Genomic DNA, 19,781 nt, shown 5'->3' on the forward strand with positions numbered 1-19,781 from the left:
CTCTTTCCTTTGTTTCATGACATTGACATTTTGAAGAGTTTCAAACATGCCCCACATTCTGGTTTTATCTGATTGATTCCTTGTGATATCATTTGGCTTGTTCCTCCACCCCCTGACTTTCTCCAAGTTAGGTCTACAGCAGTGCTGTGCAACAGAAATCTGTAAACCTGCCCGGTGCAGTGGCTCACACCTGTAATCCCAGCACTTTGGGAGGCTGAGGTGGGTGGGTTGCTTAAGCCCAGGAGTTCGAGACCAGCCTAAGCAATACGGCATAACTGCATCTCTACAAAGTAAAAAAAAAAAAAAAAAAAAAAATTAGGCAGGTGTGGTGGCATGCATCTGTATAGTCCCAGATACTCAGGAGGCTGAGGTGGGAGGATCCCTTGATCCATGATCACATCAATGCATTCCAGCCCAGGTGACAGAGCAAGACCTTGTGTCAAAAAAAAAGAAAACAGAAAATATCTGTGAACCACATACATTTTAAATTATCCAGTAGCCATGTTTTAAAAAATGTAAAATAGGTAAAGCTAATTTTAATAATTATTAACATTAACTCGCAAAATGCTGATTTCAACATAATATTTTCAAATTATCAGTGAGAGACTGGGTGCAGTAGCTCACACCTGTAATCCCAGCATTTTGGGAAGCTGAGGCAGGTGGATCACCTGAGGTTAGGAGTTCGAAACTAGCCTGGTCAACATGATGAAACCCCGTCTCTACTAAAAATACAAAAATTAGCTGGGCATGATGATGTGCTCCTGTAATCCCAGCTACTTGGGAGGCTGAGGCAGGAGAATCACTTGAATCCAGGGGGGTGGAGGTTGCAGTGAGCCGAGATGGTGCCACTTCATTCCAGCTTGGGCGAAACAGTGAAAGTCCATCTCAAAATAAATAATAAATAAATAATCACTGAGAGATTTTACATTATTTCTTCATCCTGAGTCTTTAAAACTTAGATAATACATGCTTACAGCACATCTCAATTTGGACTAGTTACATTTCAACACTGAATGGCCACACATGGCTAGCGGCTACCGTATTGAACAGTGCGGGTGTACAGACTTCATTAGATGATAGGTAAAATTTTGGCCGTGATACGTGTTAGGTGGTGGTATGCACTTCATGTTACACTGCCACAGACCACTACTTAATGGTAGTGTTTATTGTTAACATGGACCGATATTTCTATAATAAAGATACTTTCCTCCCTAATCGTACTCAGCAAGTAATCCTCGGGGTAATTCTTTAGTGCCATGGAAATATTTTTGGAACAAGTGAAAAAAATTGACTATACACTGGACAATAGAGGGTTTTATGGAATTTGATTTTCTTAGGTAAGAGATGGGCATTATGGGATGTAGGAGAATGTCCTTTTACTAGGAGCAGGATGAAGTTTTTAGGAGTGAAATATGTTGGCAACTTCTTTTCATACTGCATTAGCAAAACATATTGTGTGTGTGTGTGTGTAGAGAGAGAAAGCAAATATGTCAAATACTAACAAGCTTTTAATATAGGTAGAGTATATAGATGTTTATTACACTATTTTTTCAACCTCTATAATTTTGAAATTTTCACAATAAAAGTTGGGGACAAAATTTTTTTTTTTATTTTTTGTAGAAACTTTTATTTTTTTATATTTATTTTTTTATTATACTTTAAGTTCTAGGGTACATGTGCATAACGTGCAGGTTTGTTACATATGTATAACTCCCCACTGCAATCCCTCCCTCCTCCCCTCTCCCCATGATGATAGGCCCTCAGTGGTGATTCCCCCTTCCTCCGAGTCCAAGTGATCTCAGTGTTTCAGTTCCCACCTATGAGTGAGAACATGCGGTTGGTTTGCTGTTCTTGTGATAGTTTGCTAAGAGAATTGATGGTTTCCAGCTGCATCCATGTCCATACAAAGGACGCAAACTCATCCTTTTTTATGGCTGCAAGTAATTCCCATGGTGTATATGGTGCCACATTTCTTAATCCAGTTCTGTCACAGATGACATTTGGGTTGATTCCAAGTCTGTTGCCTATTGTGAATTAGTGCCGCAATAAACATACGGGTTGCCATGTGTCTTTTGTAGTAGAATATTTATAATCTTGGGTATGATACCCCAGTAGTGGGAATGGCTGGGGTCCATATGGGACATTAGTTCTAGATCCTTGAAGGAAGTGCCATACTGTTTTCCATAATGGTTTGAACTAGTTTTTACAATCCCACCAACAGTGTGAAAAGTGTTCTATTTCGCCACAATCCCTCGTCCAACACCTGTTGTTCCTGACTTCTTATGATTGGCCTATTCTAAACCCTGGGGGGGGGGTGTGAGATTGGTATCTCATTGTGGTTTTGATTTGCATTTCTCTGATGGCAGTGATGATGAGCATTTTTCATGTGTCTGTTGGTCTGTATGAATGTCTTCTTTGAGAAATGTCTGTCATATCCCTTTGCCCACCTTTTTGAGATGGGTTGTTTGTTTTTTTCATTGTATATTTGTTTGAGTTCGTTGTAGGATCATGGATATTAGCCCCTTTGGCCTAGAATGAGTAGGTTGCAAAAATGTTCTCCCATTCTGTAGGTTGCCTGTTCCACTCTGATGGTGTTTCTTTGCTGTGCAGAAGCTCTTAGTTTTAATTAGATCCGATTTGTCATTTTTGCTTTTTGCTGGCCCGTTGCTTTTGGTGTTTTTAGACATGAAGTCTTGCCCCATTGCCTACTGTCCTGAATGGGTACTACTCTAGATTGTTCTTCTGGGTTTTTTATGGTATTAGGTCTAACTTTAAGTCTCTAATCCATCTTGATTAATCTTCGTATAAGGGTTAAGGAAGGAGTCCAGTTTCAGCTTTCGACGTTATGGCTAGTCCCAATTCCCAAGCACCATATTATTAAATAGGAATCCTTTCCCCATTTCTTGTTTCTTCTCAGAATTTGTCAAAGATCAGATGGCTGTAGATGTGTGGGATTATTTCTGAGGACTCTGTTCTGTCCATTGGTCTATATCTCTGTTTTTGGTACCAGTACCATGCTGTTTTGGTTACTGTAGCCTTGTAGTAAGTTGAAGTCCAGGTAGCATGAGGCCTCCAGCTTGTCCTTTTGACTTAGGATTGTCTTGGGCAATGCGGGCTCTTTTTTGGTTCCATATGAAGCTTTAAAGCAGTTTTTTCCCAATTCTGTGAAGAAACTCATTGGTAAGCGTGATTGGGGTGGCATTGAATCCTATAAATAACCTTGGGGCAGGTAATGGCCAGTTTTCACGATATGGATTCTTCCTATCCATGAGCATGGTATGTTCTTCCATTTGTTTGTGTCCTCTTTGATTCACTGAAGCAGTGTTGTCGTTTTTGAGAGGCTTTCTTGTAATTGGATTCCTAGGTTGTATTCCGCTTTGAAGAATTGTGAATGGAAGTTCATTCCGATATTTGGCTCTCTCTGTCTGTTACTGGTTTATAAGAAAATGCTTGTTATTTTTGCACATAATTTTGTATCCCTGAGACTTTGCTGAAGTTGCGTATCAGCTTTAAAGGAGATTTGGGCCTGAGACCGATGGGGTTTTCTAAATTACAGCATGTCATCTGCAAAAAAACAAAAGGGGGGACAATTGGACTTCTTCTTTCCTAACTGGAACCCCTTTGATTTCTTTCATCAATGCCTGATTGCCCTAGCCGCCAGAACTTCCAACACTATGTTGAATAGGAGTGTGAGAGAGGCATCCCTGTTCTTGTGCAAACCGTTTTCAAAGGGAATTGTTCCAGTTTTTGCCCATTCAGTATGATATTAGCTGTGGTAGCACTTATTCTCTACCTAGGACTGTACTAAAGGATTTTGGTGCATTTCATATTTAATCCTTGAAACAACAATACAAGGTGGTTATAATTATTATCCCAGTTTTTCCTGACAATGAAACTAAGGTACAGAGAAGTTAGGTGGTTTTCACAAAGTTACACAGATAATTTTATCAATGACAGGTGAGATTCAAATTGAGTATATCTAACTTGGAATTCGTGTTCTGAATAACAAAAGTATACTGCCTCCTGAGCATTCAAAAGAAATATTTCAAGTTCAGAAAAGTCACTTTTCTAGGTCTTGATAACTTCAATCTTTATTCTAAAGACCAAGCAGCAGTGCGAGGTGAACCCAGAGAGAAGAAAACCCTAATTCAAGACCCCAGATGACAAGGCCACATAGCATGACGGTAGTCCAGGGCATCTGCCTACTTGCGAGACGAGATTCACTGTGTTCTTACATCAAGAAACCTTTGCACTGGCTTGGTCTGTTTCCAGGAACCAGAACCGATGGTTTTCTCCAGCCGCCCACAGGCAACGGGCCAACACAAATAATTTCAAATACAACTGGCTCTTAAGCCAGGTTTTATTTCAACTCACTTCTCTCATTGGCTATAGGATGACAAGGATGACGAGAGCCACTATTTACTGAACCCTTATTGTTTATGTGCCACACACTGTTCTAAGTTCTCTTCATACAGCACCTAGCTTAATTCTTTCAACAACTCTGGGAGGCATGTTCCAGAAGAAAAATGAAACACAGATGCTGAAGATAGTATGTAGTGCTGAGATAAAACAATTCCAGAATACTGACTTCTCACCACTCCATGGCAGAGTGAGAGGTGCCATCCCCAGGGAGCTCGTGTGCACTGGAACTGGGCAGAAACGCCATGAGCTCCTGGGTAGCAGCCACTTCATCACACTCCCCACTGGGAACCAGGTGTGGGGATGGCGTCAGGGGGGACATTCATACCCACTGGTCACCTTCTGGGCTGGCATCTGATGAAGCGCTTTAAAATCCACTATCTTGTTCAAGGTGCAGGACCACACTGGAGCCAATCGTTATTACCTCCATTTCACAGAGAAGAAAATGACACTCAGGAAACCATATGATTTATCCAGAGTCTCACAGTTACGAAGTGGTTTCTGTAAAAAAATAAATGTGATGAAAGCATGAATGACTGTATAAACATACATATAATTGCACACGTTTAGAAACACATATGTTTTATAAGCCATACATATTTATTCATCAAAGAAAACCTACGGCCTCAATGCCCAAGGATCCCCTGTCAATAGAGGTAGCCCTGATGCTGAGGACTGCAGGGAGCACCTGGCAGAAAGGAGGGAGAGAGCTGAGGAGGCCAACAGGAAGAAAGAAAAAGGGCCTAGGGCCAAATCCACAGATCTGAGCAGGTACAAGAAATCCAAGGCAACACCAACTCACCACAAGAAATCGGAATCTAGACGGGAGTACAGGGCAGGTGGAAAAAGGAGCACCTATGAACAGTGATTCTGCTTATGAGGAGGGTCTGGGGTATCGTCCAAGATGCCTGGTCTGTGCCACAGGGCCTGGTGGCACGGGTAGAAACTAGAATGTGAAGGGAGCTAAGGAAAAAAGAGGCTGGAGGGGGTGATATGATTTGACTGTGTCCCTACCCAAATCTCATCTTGAATTGTAGCTCCCATAATTTTCACGTGTTGTGGGATGGAGCCAGTGGGAGATAACTGAATCATGGAGGCGGTTTTCCCCATACTGTTCTTGTGGTAGTGAGTAAGTCTCACGAGATCTGATGGTTTATAAGGGGAACACGCTTTTGCTTGGTATTCATTTTCTCTCTTGTCTGCCACCATGTAAGACGTGCCTTTTGCCTTTTGCCATGATTGTGAGGCCTCCCCAGCCACATGGAACTGTCAGTCCATTAAACTTCTTTTTCTTTATAAATTGCCCAGTCTTGGGTATGTCTTTATCAGCAGCATGGAAATGGACTAATATAGAGGGCAACCTACCCTTGACTGGTCACTTTGGAAAACCAGCTGAAGAGAGCTCCCCCTGAGCTAATCTGGAAAAGGCACCTGCTCTGGGTGGACAAAGGTACAAGCCTCTGTAAAGAGAGCTCAGGTCAGATTCTGGTCCCAACTTGTTCCCTCAGCCAGGAACCTTTGGGCAGTGCACAAACCATACAACTGTATGAAGCAGACTTGAAGTTAAGCAGGTAGAGAATCTGCATCAGATACCTCTTTGCTCCACTGCAGAGCCTCTGGACCTCACCTGTCTCTTGTTCCAGCTGTGTGGATTTTGACCTCCTACAGACACAACCTGATTGCACCAAACCTCTTGCCCCGTTCTTCTATTGACAGAGGCCTCCTCCCCACTCCCCGACCAGGCACCCAGACAATGCAGATGCAGCCCACAGGGCAGGGGTAGAACATGCCCTCCTATTAACTCTTTCTATGCTTGGTGCCCCACGCCCCTCGCTCCTGCTCTCTGAGATTGAACTCCATAATAAAGTAATAGCACCTATGTCCTCCGTATCTTACTTTGTTTTCTGGAAGCCTGCACTAAGGTAGAATCAATGGAAGCCAGGGGCCCACCCAGAAAAGTGCACATACAAGCAGAAACTGACATGGGGTCTCAGTGGGTTTGTGGCTCCTCTGAAGGCCAGTTTTAAAACCTCAGCCTTGAGGAGAAAGGTAGAAGTTACAGTTCCTGAGTAGAAGCATGTTAGCTTTTTCTTATTCCTGGACACACCCCAGGTCTCTGATTCTGAGATTGCTCAAGAATTAAGCATGGAGAAGGGAGCTCAACACAGCAGACAGCAGCCTTCAAACACTCACCAGAAGACCAAGCCTAGCCAGAGTGAGGCAGCCGTCAGATTACTGAAGAACTAGATGAAGATTTAAAACGGATTCTGAGATGAGAGAGGGTATTTTGCCCCCACCACTCTCTGGGTTTTAAGCAGCCATCTCCTAACCTCTGCTTCTACAGTCTTTTCACAAAAAGTCCTTTGCATCTTAGCAAGAAGCAACAAAATTGCTCCAAAAGATAAACAAAAGGTTAATTACAAAACCTTGCGAACTCCAGAAGCCCACAGGCAAGAACAGCTATTTATTTCCCCAGTTCACAGCTCTGCCTGCCCTGCTGCAGGTGTCTGTCCAATGCATGCAGCCATCTGAATCACTGCACCTGCTCCCACCACACAGCAAAAGAAAATACCACCTGGGATTTGGACAGTTTTCCATAAAGCATTCCAAAGTGAGTATTCCAAAGACAGAAACGTTTGCCCTTTTGGAGACCTTGAAAGGAATCTTGGCATTTCTCCCCATTGTCTTCTAAGGAGGGAAGAAGAATCCCCCCAGACTGATGCCCCATCTGTGATGAATATGCGTTCAAGAAGCTGGAGGAAACCATTAGCAACTGCTGCATGCACACGTAAGGCACCAGCCTTGGACATTCATGCTATCATTTTGACAACCTGTCAATCAAAACTGGCGTCCAAATGCCAACCAGAGAATCCCAGAAGTGGACATTTAAGTCTCCCCAGTGCCCTTGCTCCATGCAGACGTGCTGTGGATGAACAGCTGCTTTTCACCAGCCCAGCTCCTCTGAAACTTCCCATTGCAAAGGGAGCCACCAGACCCTGCATTTCCAGCACCACAAGCCAGTGCCAGCAGCAGTACCTGTCACAGGAGCCTCATCAGAAAGTCGAATCTGGCAGAGCTGTCTTCTGCCTGTATCTCCAATCCCAATGACGATCAAAACTAGGCACGGGGCAAACAGGTCGCTGAAAACCGCAGCCCCTGGGGCATAAAGCAGCCCTCCTGACATTTGCTGGATTAGGGATGAATGCATCTGGAAATTGACACAATCAGGAAGCTAATGTCACATTTCCAGATTTTCTGAAAACGTAAGCTATAGGTGTTTAGTGAAACAATGACACATTGTAATAGGGAGCATCAGCAACACTTTGCTGTGGTAAACTGCAGCCTCCGTACAGTCAGGCCATGCAGCCACACAGTGCATGGAAAATTTAATTCACAGTCACTTGTTTTTCCAATATTTATTCTACAAAGACGCATTCATTGACATTTATGGAGGCAAGTGGGTGGAGCGCAGTTTTCAAATTGCTCTACTCTGCTGGAAGTCCAGTATTCCCAGGGCATTCTTCATCCAACAAGTATTAATTGAGCACCTAATATGTGCCAGGTGCCCATTCCCAGTCCATACTCATAACTGTGAGTAGCACAAACAGGATCCCTGCATATGTGGAGTTTAACTTCTACTAGGAAAAAGGACACCAGACAACATGAATAGGCAAAACACCTAGTAAATTGGAGAGCAATACATACTGAGGAAAAAGTAATGAAGCAGGGAAAAGGGGACAGGATGGTCAAGGTAGGTGGGTGGGATTTTAGATGGAGTTTCCAAAAGTCATGATAAGACCGGGCACAGTGGCTCACGCCTATAATCCTAACACTTTGAGAGTCCAAGGATGGTGGATCACTTGAGGCCACGAGTTCAAGATCAGCCTGGCCAACATGGTGAAACCCCGTCTCTAACAAAAAAAAATATAAAAATTAGCCGAGTGTGGTGACACGCACCTGTAGTTCCAGCTACTCAGGAGGTTGAGGTGGGACAATCGTTTGAACCTGGGAGGCAAAGGCTGCAGTGAGCCAAGATCACACCACTGTACCTCATCCTGGGCAACAGAGCAAGACCCTGTCTCAAAAAAAAAAAAAAAAAAAAAGAAATGTGTTTTTTGAAAGGAGACTCCTGGAGGTTTTGAAGGAAGATGGAGGTACAACCACTAGGACTATTTAGAAACAATCTCTAGGATGAGTGACCGCAGGCAGTAAGAGAAAAGAGGGAAGACGCTAGAGAGAGCTGGGACTGAAGGAGAGTGAGGAATCGGTTATGTCCTCCAGATTTTCAACTCAATTCAATGACCAGAAATTGGCAAGTTTGAGAAGGACTTGCCCGGAGGCAATGGTGACGCCGGGGAGTGGAAGGTCAGGAAAGTTAGAAAGTCTAGAAAGAATTGTCAAGGACTAATCCTTGAAGACACCAGTATTTTAGGCGAAGGGAGAGAAAAAGGTAAGCAAGAGCATTAGAGATAGTCGAGGCCCTAGAGGATGCAGAGAGCCAGCAGGGGGTCCGACCAGCCAAGGGTGTCCAGCGATGGTCAAGGACTTACCACACATTCGTGAAGCCAGGTGGCTAAAGCTGACCCAGTCATCTTTCAGAGGGCAGTTTCAATGGCAAGGATAACCAAGGAACAAAGGTAGACTCCTTATCATTGTTGGGTAGTCAAGAGAAAAGGCTGATGGACATGTGGGAGGATAATAGGATCGATATTTAAGATAAATTAAGAGTATTCTGTGTGTGTCTGTAAACAGCAGCAGGGAAAGTGATAGCAGAGACTTGAGAGACAGAGGGCTATGGTTAGATGGGAAGAGATTGTGTGCCTGATTTAATCTGTTATAAAGCTCAAAGAGGGCTTAGAGAAAATACCAGTGTAGGCTGCATGCCAAGTCAGAGAATACCAGACACTGTCACCGGCACCCACATTTGTCCCCACAAGAACAGCCATTCTCAGTCTTTGAAATGGCCACAGTTGGGAAACACTTGGCCATGCCCTCCAGCATGACATTAAGGTACAGGAAGACGCAGGGCTGGCAGTGCACTGATTTGTGCTTTCTGTGGGTGCTTCTTTATCACCACCTTGGCATCCGGCCAGGCACTACTGCTGGAATTTCCCATGGCCTCATTTTCTGAGTGTGTTTCTTGCCCCAGGCCCCAACACACTTTCACCTCCGTTGAGCCTGGTCTGTGCCATTTCTACTGAGTTACATCCCCTCAATCCTCCTTTGTAATGAAAAGCCACTCTCACTACTAGTTGTGTTCATTGTGGAGCATTTCACAATTCCTTCCCCTCGTCCATAACATTTATGTTCTACCATCAACCAGAACTTCACATTAAAACCATTATAACAATCCAGTCTCCACAAGCTCATAACATCCCAAAGCTATGCAGCTTCATGGATGTTTCTTCCTCTGATGAAAAAAGACATCTTCCTTCCAATAGATGGACCCAGCAGGAGAGAGGGAACAGGATTTTGTAAAGAATCAATCCCCATGACTCCATTCCTTTCTCCCACAACAGAGCTGGCTCTAGAGTTGAGGGGAGGGCAGAACAATCAGGGGACTCCAAAGCCGAGGAAGGAGGTGCCAGACCTAGGGATGCCAGTGAGGCACAGTGGTCATGGTGGCAATGGGGACCAAGCTGGGTAGAGGGACAACAGGGCAGGCCAGAGAAAGGACATTACAAACAGGCTCATTGGGTCAGGCATGGTGGCTCACACCTGTAATCCCAGCACTTTGGGAGGCCAAGGCAAGAGGATCACCTGAGCCCAGGAGTTTAATTCCAGCCTGGGCAACATAGCGAGATCCCATCTCTACTTAAAAAACATTAGCCAGGCGTAGTGGCATGCACCTGTAGTCCTAGCTACTTGGGAGGCTGACATGGGAGGAGCACTTCAGCCCAGGAGCCGGAGGCTGCAGTGAGCTAGGATCACACCACAGTACTTAAGCCTCTTAAAAAAAGGAGCAAGGGAAGCCAGGAAGAGTCCAACAGGGAGGCTCAAGTATGACTTCTCACATCAGCAATGGCAGATGGGCAGGAGTGGCAGTCCTGGGAACGCCGGGTCAGGACGTTTCAGAAGGGTCCCCATTGTGGACGTGAGGCTACAAAAAATATCAGCAGGAAACAAGAGGGAAGACTGGGAAAGAAGAGAGGTCACCAGCAAGCAGGAGTGATTAGGAGAGGTGGCCCAGACACACCGGGGAGGGAGGGCAGAGAAGTCAGTGAGTGGGGATGGCAGAATGGTGTTGGAAGGACATGGGGACAAGAGGGCACAGGGCAACAGAAGTAACATCCATTAGAGAGACACGAGAGACATACAGGCTGGGGGGAAAGGGCGAATATCACCTCTCCCTCCAGCCACTGAACTTGTCTGCTGGAAGAGCTGGAAAAGGTAAACAACAAAGTAAAATGAAAAAAAAAAAGCAGTGTTCAGAAGTTACACAAAGGAATGAGGAATCAAAAATGACACCGCTGCCGCCTCTACAGTGGCTTTTATGAGACATAAAGCAGAAATGTGTGAGCTTATTAGACAAAAGAATTCAGGCTATAGCCTGGCACGCTGGCAATAAATCAAAGTAACCTCTATGAGTTATGAGAAACCAGGGCCGGGTGCAGGGGCTAACGCCTGTAATCCCAGCACTTTGGGAGGCCAAGGAAGGGAGGACTGCTTGAGGCGAGGAGTCCCAGACCAGCCTGGGCAGCATAGTGAGACTATCTCTACTAAAAACTGAAAAATTTGCTGGTTGTGGTGGCGTGCACCTGTAGTCCCAACTACTCGGAAAGCTGGAGGCAAGAGGATCGCTTGAGCCCAGGAGTTGGAGGGTGCAGTGAGCTAGGACTGCACCACTGCACTCCAGCCTAGGCAACAGAGTGAGATCCTGTCTCCAAAGAAAAATGAAAAAGAGAAACCAAGAAAAAAAAAAAAAACAGCACCCAAATCCCTTCAAGTACACACCCCCTCCTTGCTTTTTTTCTGGAGACTTCACATCACTCCTGAACAACGGGCAGTTTCCACAGCTACCGTAGGAGGCCGAGTCCAGGAAGCTGCAGAAGACAGGCTGTGAAGGAGACCCACCCACTGTGGTGCACAAGCAGCGGTCAAGGGCAAGGTTGAGAACGGGGCTGTGTGTTGTCTGTGCCACTGGGGGTCCCCGATGTACTACTGTCCAGGACCGCCCAAGGCAACACCCCAGGCAGAGTCACCCCGCTGGGCCTTCTCTTGCCCAACTCCCCTTACGCCCACCCCTCCCTTCAGGTGTCCGCTCTCAGCCAAAACCAGGGTGCCACATGGATTCAGTGCAGGCATTAAGGAGCAGCACCCCAGGCCCTACCAGGGGCGCCTCTCACCACCCAGGCAGGTCTCAGTTCAAATGTCACCCCTTTCTCCAGCCACTAAACTTGTCTGCTTTGCTGCCAACTCCGCCACCACCCCGTGGCCTATTTGTTTCCTGGCTCATTGTCAATGTCCCCTGCTAGAAAGCTCCCTGAGGACCAGGGCCATGTCTCCATGCCAGGTACAGACAGGTGATTCACGCACATCTGTCAGGTGATGAGGGGTCTAGAGCCACAGCAGGTCTGGTGGGGACAGTCTCTGAAGCTCAACATTTTGCCGTCCCGCAAGCTGAGTCCCTGACTCTGCCATGTGGAGAGCTGGCTGGGCCAACTCTCTTTGCCTGTGAGATCTATTCCAACAGGATAAAAATGAACAACAGAGCCTCCATATTCGCCAGCCGGAAAAATGTTTCTTCTACCCTATGAATCAGCAAAATGGAGTTAAAACAAATTCTTTGCTGAGGAGCATATGGAGTTCAAATAGAAATGACTGTGAGAACCTGTGACCACTTCCCCTGAAACGGGAACACAGCAGAGAGCCCTTCAGAGCTGTGCAGGGAGGAGGTGGAGACCCAGCCTTCTCTTCTTCCTCCCCTTCCCTCAAGGCTGACTGCCTGGTAGCCGCTGCCAACTCCCTTCTAAAGGCCCTGCAGTGCCACCGCCAGGTCGCCTGACGAACTGCTCCATATTCGCCAGCTCCCCCAGCATTCCCAAGGCAGGGGAGGAATTTCCAGCAACAGGAAAAACTAGCCACGGCTCCATGAAGGCCTCAGAGACAGTGAGTTTCCGGTCTGGGCACTTGAACCAGGGGCAAACCTAAGACCGTGATTTTAGCTCCCGCTGGTTTACAGCTCGTGTCCTTGAAAGGTCGCCGCTCACACCAACACCCATCTCCAACTGTGAACAAGAAATGGCGCCACCAGACTCTCTTCCAGGCTCCTGCAGGGAGTTTACCACAGAAACAAAACTCTGTCAACACAAAGCATTAAGTGAAAGGCTGCCAGACCAGCCCAAGCCACTTCTGGTGGCCAGAGCTTCGAAAACCTGTCCGCACACACAGTCTAGATGAGAAAAGGAAGGGAACGGATGACTTGCACGGTGCGTAAGGCAGGACTGTCCCTCAGACCCCACAAGACAGCACAGGAAATAAAATCAAACGTGGGGCATAAAACACGGGCGATTTCTCTTAGGTATCAAAGACATTCATTTTATATTGTCTGCTCCAATCACATCTGCTTGAAACTGTAGTGTAAAAAAAAGAAGTCTTTGCTTAAGGATGATCCTTCGAATAACTTTAAAAGTCTGCATTTTGGACTAATTAAAAAGGGAATTCCAACATGAATCCCACAAAGATAGTGAATAAGAAAAACAGTAAATATCCCAATTGAGAAATGTGCTACTACAGAAGATAATTATATAAACATAATTTACATAAGAAATAAAATGGTAAATAGAAAACGTATAATCTCTTAGTAATTAAAGAAATTCAAAACAGAATAACATCTCTCGCCTATCAAGGAAGCACAAAGAAACAAACAAAAATCAGTAATATTAAAGTTGACTCACTAATAGGAAAATAAATAAGTACATATTCTAAGGGCAATTTGGCAATATTTATATAAATCCTTTAAAAACGATGTGGCTTTCTGACAAATAATACAACTCATGAGAATTCATCTTCTGAAAATAGTTCAGCTGCAAGCACCATCTATAAAAGGGAATTTGGAAAGATAGCTATGGCTAACCATGGGGTACTTATTAAATAAAACAACAGTATCTACTCAATGGACTACTATGCAGCCAATAAAAAATAGACGTTGAATGTTTTCTCTGACCCAAAGTTACTTAAATATTACACAGGAAAAAAGGTAACTTAAAAAAATGCATTTATGATCCAATTTACCTACTATATATATTGATATGCCCATCTATATACATACACATAGTAAAGGGACTAAAACTAGATACTCCAAGGTGACAACAGAGGCTTATCTGGGTAACTGAGACTATGAATGAGTTTTTTAAATTATCTTTTATTTTCTTTTCTGAGGTTGCTATAATAAAATATATTGCTTAGGTAATAAGCAAAACAATGAGGATTATTTATTAAACTGAATAGGAAAAAAATTCCTAAATGAACTTCACAGAGCTAATGCAGGAGGAGCAGGCAGGAACCCTGGCACCTGTGCTAAAGATCACCCACCTGCCTGAGGTGCCCGCTATCCCTGCCCAGAGCACACACCGCGGGCCACAGACTCTAACTTTCCCTGACTTCTTCAGAGAGCATACTTAGAGGGAAGGCAGAAAAAGTGACATTTCAAGAATACTTCCCATGTTACTTGAAGAATTTGAAAGGCAATAGTTAAACAGGGCTGAATTATATACCCATGTACCTGAAGTAAAAAGCCAACTTTTACGCAGTTTCTAGTGTGGATGAGGGAACACCAAGCCACTGAACCAAGACGAGAACCAAACACGGAAAGGTTCTGAGAGTCCGCAATTTTTCTACTGAATTAATCTCATCCCAGGGTCAATTTTCAGGATTCTATTGCAATACTTACTGCATAAAACTATGTATTAAAAAATAGTAAGAAAAACACGATGTAAAATACATCAAAATATACTACATAAAACCCAAAGGATTTTCTATGTATACCAATATTACGAATTAGAACATCTTAAGTCTTTCATTCTCCAGCTCTTTCAGACCATGCAGCCAAAGCCTCTGGACAATGTCCCTGGCAGCACTTCTGTCCCATGGCCTCAGGCCGTATATCTTTTCTCTCCTTCATGTTTGGCCTTGTGGTACGTGAGATAGTCATGATAGAGCTCCTTAAAGACATCTCTCATTCCCGGCTGCAGCGAGGCCCGCAGGAACTGGATGTCAGGCTCGATGCAGAGGTCCAGGATGAGGTAAATGCCCTCCTGCAGCAGACTTTTCACAGCTGGATATAAGGTCACCTGGGGAAAAAGGCAAACCTTTGTGAGAACAATTGGGGGCAGAGATCAAGCCGCACCACCTGCCGACAGTATCTTGGGAAGGACTGAGAAGTGATTTCAAACTGATCTCCAAACTGAGAAAAGATTGACATTCACTTTCAAAATATAATTTTGTTGCTAAGTCAAATATTTAAATCCTCCTATTTTAAAGTTTTGTATTTTGGGGAAATAAAAGCTAACTCAAGCAAACTCAAACCTGGAATGAAACTCCATGAAAGCACAAGGGTAGCTTTCCTGTTCAGTAAATGATGCTTACATGTTTACCAGGGGCATTTTAAAAAACTGGAGTCTTTAAATTTAAAAACCTTATAAGAAGGTAAGCTGCCTGCCCATTGTGTCAAATTCTTCTACGCCATCAATCACCTTGGAAGCTTTGCCAACCCTGTGGGACAATGACAACTACGTTCACTGTAACACTGTGACCCCATCTCACTCCAGAGCAAGGCAGCAGGCAGGCTCTGACATGACCAAAACAGACCACTGATAAGCCTACACGAGTAATTAGATCACATTATATCACCCAAGAGCAGAAGTGATTCATGATTGCCACTTAATAGATTCTTTTTTTATTTGTGTCAAGAACAGCACAATATGCACTTAATTCCTAACAGCCCTGGAATGGCTGAACTGGTCCTCATGCCTAAAGATGCACTTCTCCCCTGAAGTTCACAGTTAACTAAAATCTGGAGCACAGGAGTGGGCGTGGCAGCCAGCTCCAACCTGGCTATATCTGATGCTTCACCCAAACTTCCAGAGAAGAGACTCAGACTAATATCAAACCAACCTAAAAGGCTGGGGGAGCAGGTTCTCTTCACACTTACCACATCCATTCAGGTTTCAACTAAATGAGGGCTGAACAGAGTTTGAAACCCTAGTAACTGAAACTAAAAAGCAGTAGTAATGAAGAGTTCTGGGAACAGATGGTAGTGATGGCTGCACAATGTAAGAAAGTATGTAATACTACTGAAGTGCACACAGAAAACAGTTAAGCTGGTAAAATTCACCTTATACTAGATGTATTTACCATTACTTTTAAAAAGTAGAAAAAAAACAAAACAGTGGTAAAGTACCAGCAGACAGGCCTGGAATTTGGCTGATCATTTATTGCTACCCTGATAACCTGAAAGAGTTAATGTGTCTCTGCAAACACAGCTTCTAATGAGGATATATTTTATTAACCAGAAGAACTGTTCACAAAGGCAACCATTGAGAAGAAGTACATTCCTAAAGAGGTAATTTGTTTCTGTCTCTAAGATGATGCTATTCTTCAAAGTTATGATCCTTTTCATGTGATAGTTCAGAAATTTCTGACAAGTGATCATCTTGAATTTTACCATTTTATAGATGATAGGAACACTCAAGGAAAGATAGAATGGCATGTCTGTGAATTTTACAGCAAGGTAATTGGGAGGGAAAGAAAAAAACAAAACAAAACAAAAAATAGACAAAACCACAAACAAAGTCCTTGATCATACTGGCAGGGTGAGAGCTTTGTAAGTGGACTACTTGTTCATACTCGTTCATTCATTTATCACTTACTAAATAAATAATTCCACTTCCAAAGGCAAAAAATGAGGTTCAGTGACCTCCCCAAAGTCACACAGCTAATAACTAGCAGCACTGAAACTTGAACCTAGGCAGTCTGAGCCCAGAGCCCATGCTCTGAACTATTCGCATAGTTTCTCAGTAGTGAAAATGCAGCCAGACAGCCTCTAGCAAAGAGCTAGGAAGGCCAGTAGGTTTTAGACAACACAACCATTTTAAATCTTTAGGTTTCGGACAACTTATTTATAAAACAAGAAAAAAATCAATTTCTACAAGACTAAGATCACTGGCCAACAAATGAAAACATCGCTAAGTAGCTTTTAAAAACCTCAGATAAGATGAGCAGCACAAACTATTCATTCTAAGCTATCAACATACAGATGGTTCCTCACTTAAAAGACGGTTCAACTTAACATTTTTTGACTTAACATTTTTTGAATTAACAATGGATTTATCCAGATATAACTGCATCATTAAGTCGAGGAGCATCTGCACTTAACGATGGTTCAACTTACGATTTTTTCACTTTTACGATGGGTTTATCAAGTATTGAATGCATTTCAACTTAGGATATTTTGAACATACTATGGCTTTATCGGGACACAGCCCCATCCTAACTCAAGGAGCGTCTGCAGAGGGACATTGTAAATTTGGTCTACCGGTAAAAAAGAAGATGAAAGTAACCATAATTTCCCTGTATGTTTCCACGGGGACTCATTACTGCTTGGAGGAAAGAAGACAAGCAGGCCTCTGGAGCTGCCCCTTAGGCTCCTGACTGACATATCTCACCAGGTCGTCTTCCCTGACTACTGACAGGTCCCACCAGCAATACTCAACTCTGCAGAAGTACAAGGAAAATGCAAAGGAGACCTATTTAGCATTAGATCTGGCATTTAATTAAACTTAAAACACACTGATCTAGAAAGATTTATGGCTCTCTCAGTAGAAGCCGCTAATGCATATGGAATATTTTCTTCATTACCAAATTTAAAAACAAATGAAAGATAAAACATAGACTGTGGTGCCAGTGGATTCTGGGAGGCTGTGGCCCTAGCTAATTCCCAAGGCCTCTGGCTTTCAAGATTAAAAATAAAATATAACTAATGAACATAAATTAGACATGAATAATGAGGCCAGGAAGCCAGAGACTTTTCATAAAGTAAATTTCAGAATGATAATTAGCGACTTAAGGGTTCAAATTACTGCTTCTCTTCTTGGCCCTTAGTGAAGTGATATTACTATGTCTCATTTTATTATACAGTAAGACAGAAAATAATGCCAGCTTTTCTTTCATCAAAAGCTTACATGTTAATGACTGGTGTGCTTGGGAAACATTAAGATTTCATAAAAAGGCCAAATAACTGCAAGGAAACCAAACTATAAGCCCACATCTTGGTCAAAAGACAACTTGAAGGGGTGTTCTCAAGATCCGCAGCTCTTACCAGGTGTGTGCACTCACATGGCCAGGCTGCCCCCATGTCCCCACCCACTTGCCAAGGTGAGAAAGGTCAGCGGGGTAGAAACTATTTAGTAGTTCTAGATATATCTAAAACAGGAGCAGGGATGAAAAGTGATGCAGCTCCAGGTTTTCTAAGGAAGTCCATTCAACCCAGCCTCCCTAGACAAATGCTGACACCTCTACCCTAACAAGCTTACTCGTGATTTTACTATCGTTCTACAAAGGGGAAATGGATATTTTACAGAGAGATTGAACACAATATACATGTATATCTATACATACAGAAGAAGACAGACAAAAAAATGCACCGCACTTTACTCAAGCCTATGACAGTCAATTTAAACCAAGATTTATACAGCCTAGATTTATAAAGTTCTGTAGTGAGCTTACTATGGGTCACAGAGCATCCTATGGAATTTTGAAAATAGCACAATGACATTCCAAAGTAAGATAACTATTAAATGGCTGGGCGTGGTGGCTCACACCTGTAATCTTGGCACTTTGGGAGGCCAAGGCGGGTGGATCACCTGAGGTCAGGAGTTCGAGACCAGCCTGGCCAACATGGCAAGACCCTGTCTCTACTGAAAATACAAAAATGAGCCGGGCATGGTGGTGGGCACCTATAATCCCAGCTACTCAGGAGGCTGAGGCAGAAGAATTGCTTGAACCAAGGAGGCGAAGGTTGCAGTGAGCCAAGATCACGCCACTGCACTCCGGCCTGGGAGAAAGAGCAAAACTCCATCTCAGAAAAAACAGAAGATAACTGCTTGGATAATGAGTTATCTAGAACACTGAATCAAAAAGTCAGATTAATTTGGACAAAGATCTTTTTTCTCAATCTATCTGAGTAACCACCTGTATCTCCACCTTGTCATCTACTTTGAGTGTCTGAGAGCAGCTGAGTCACATGAACGACACACCTCCAGAGTAAAGATACATGAACTCTTGCAGCTGAGGGGACCCCAGAACCCTGAGGTCTAGAATCCCTCTTTCTAGTCTCCATTAATCCTGGTCCTATGAGAGCTCCTGTTCTTGGACCTGAGTAATATTTCCTCTCCTTTTATATTACTCAAGAAACCAACCAAAATAGACCCCAGGGTTTGTGCTAGAGCAAGACAGAAAATTGAGCATTTTCTGTGTACAAGGCACCACTGAGCCCTCTGTATGTCATTTCATTTGGTCCTTACAATAACCCTGTAGGAATGCTGCTAAACACCTTGAAATACACAGGACTCCAGAGACTGGGGAGGCTGAGGAGGAAGGAAGGCCTGAGGCCAGGAGTTTGAGACCAGCCTGTACAACATAGTGAGACCCCATCTCTACAAAAATTTAAAAATTAGCTGAGTGTAATAGTACATGCCTGTAGTCCTAGCTGCTTGGGAGGCTGAGGCAGGAGGATCATTTGAGCCCAGGAGTTCAAGGCTATAGTGTGCTATCACCACACTAATGCACTCCAGCCTGAGTGAGAGAGCAAAACCCTGTCTAAAACTTGCACACAGCAACAGAGAACTGTCAGACCCACAACATCACTTGCCGTTTTGGTTGAGAAACCCGGCTTAAGGACCATAAACACAGCACTTGGTGAAAGACATTGAACCCGATTTTACCTTCTGTACCTCCAACACGTACTGGGCCACCATAAATGGGGAAAACACAGTGAACTCCTCAGCTCGTGCGGCGATGTGGCTGTACATCCTTTCAACCAGGCGTGCACACTTTAGGACCGTGGGCAGGTCATCTGCGCTTCCTACAGACAGCAAAGGGTTTCCCAACCAATTAGTTCAAAAACAGCACATTTTAACTCTTCTATGTTAGACTTTTAATACAGGTGAAAATTATCTCAGGTGTTACATGTTTTCCCAGACTCTTTAATTGGCTTATTTTGCAGACAGAATAAGGGAGAACAGATATGTCCAAACAGTTATCTACACAACAAAGGGAAGGACACTTAAAACTCAAGAGTGCTCAGGTGTTTTAAGAGTCTAACCAGAAAAGTAATCAAGATTTTAGGATGAAATCTAGGATTA

At 43.8% G+C, this 19,781-nt stretch overlaps 1 protein-coding gene across 6 annotated transcripts in view; it reads right to left on the bottom strand.

Annotated features, from left to right (window-relative positions):
• Nucleotides 1-3,728: 3,728 nt before the first annotated feature.
• URB2 (URB2 ribosome biogenesis homolog) overlaps nucleotides 3,729-19,781 on the bottom strand; it is a 44,304-nt gene continuing 28,251 nt past the window's right edge. For 4 of the 6 annotated variants that reach the window (XM_017885611.1, XM_017885609.1, XM_017885606.1 and 1 more), the window contains 2 exons: nucleotides 19,362-19,501; nucleotides 13,764-14,711 (listed from right to left, as the gene is read on the bottom strand). In XM_017885611.1, coding sequence (XP_017741100.1) covers nucleotides 14,514-14,711; nucleotides 19,362-19,501 — 338 coding nt within the window. In that variant the 3' untranslated portion in view covers nucleotides 13,764-14,513. Of the gene's footprint in view, nucleotides 4,921-13,763; nucleotides 14,712-19,361; nucleotides 19,502-19,781 lie in introns of those variants that run through there. The other 2 variants (XR_001887933.1, XM_017885610.1) reach the window with 2 other exon arrangements.

This window comes from Rhinopithecus bieti, unplaced genomic scaffold (genome assembly GCF_001698545.2).
Source record: "Rhinopithecus bieti isolate Rb0 unplaced genomic scaffold, ASM169854v2 scaffold_14839, whole genome shotgun sequence".
Lineage (NCBI taxonomy): Eukaryota > Metazoa > Chordata > Mammalia > Primates > Cercopithecidae > Rhinopithecus > Rhinopithecus bieti.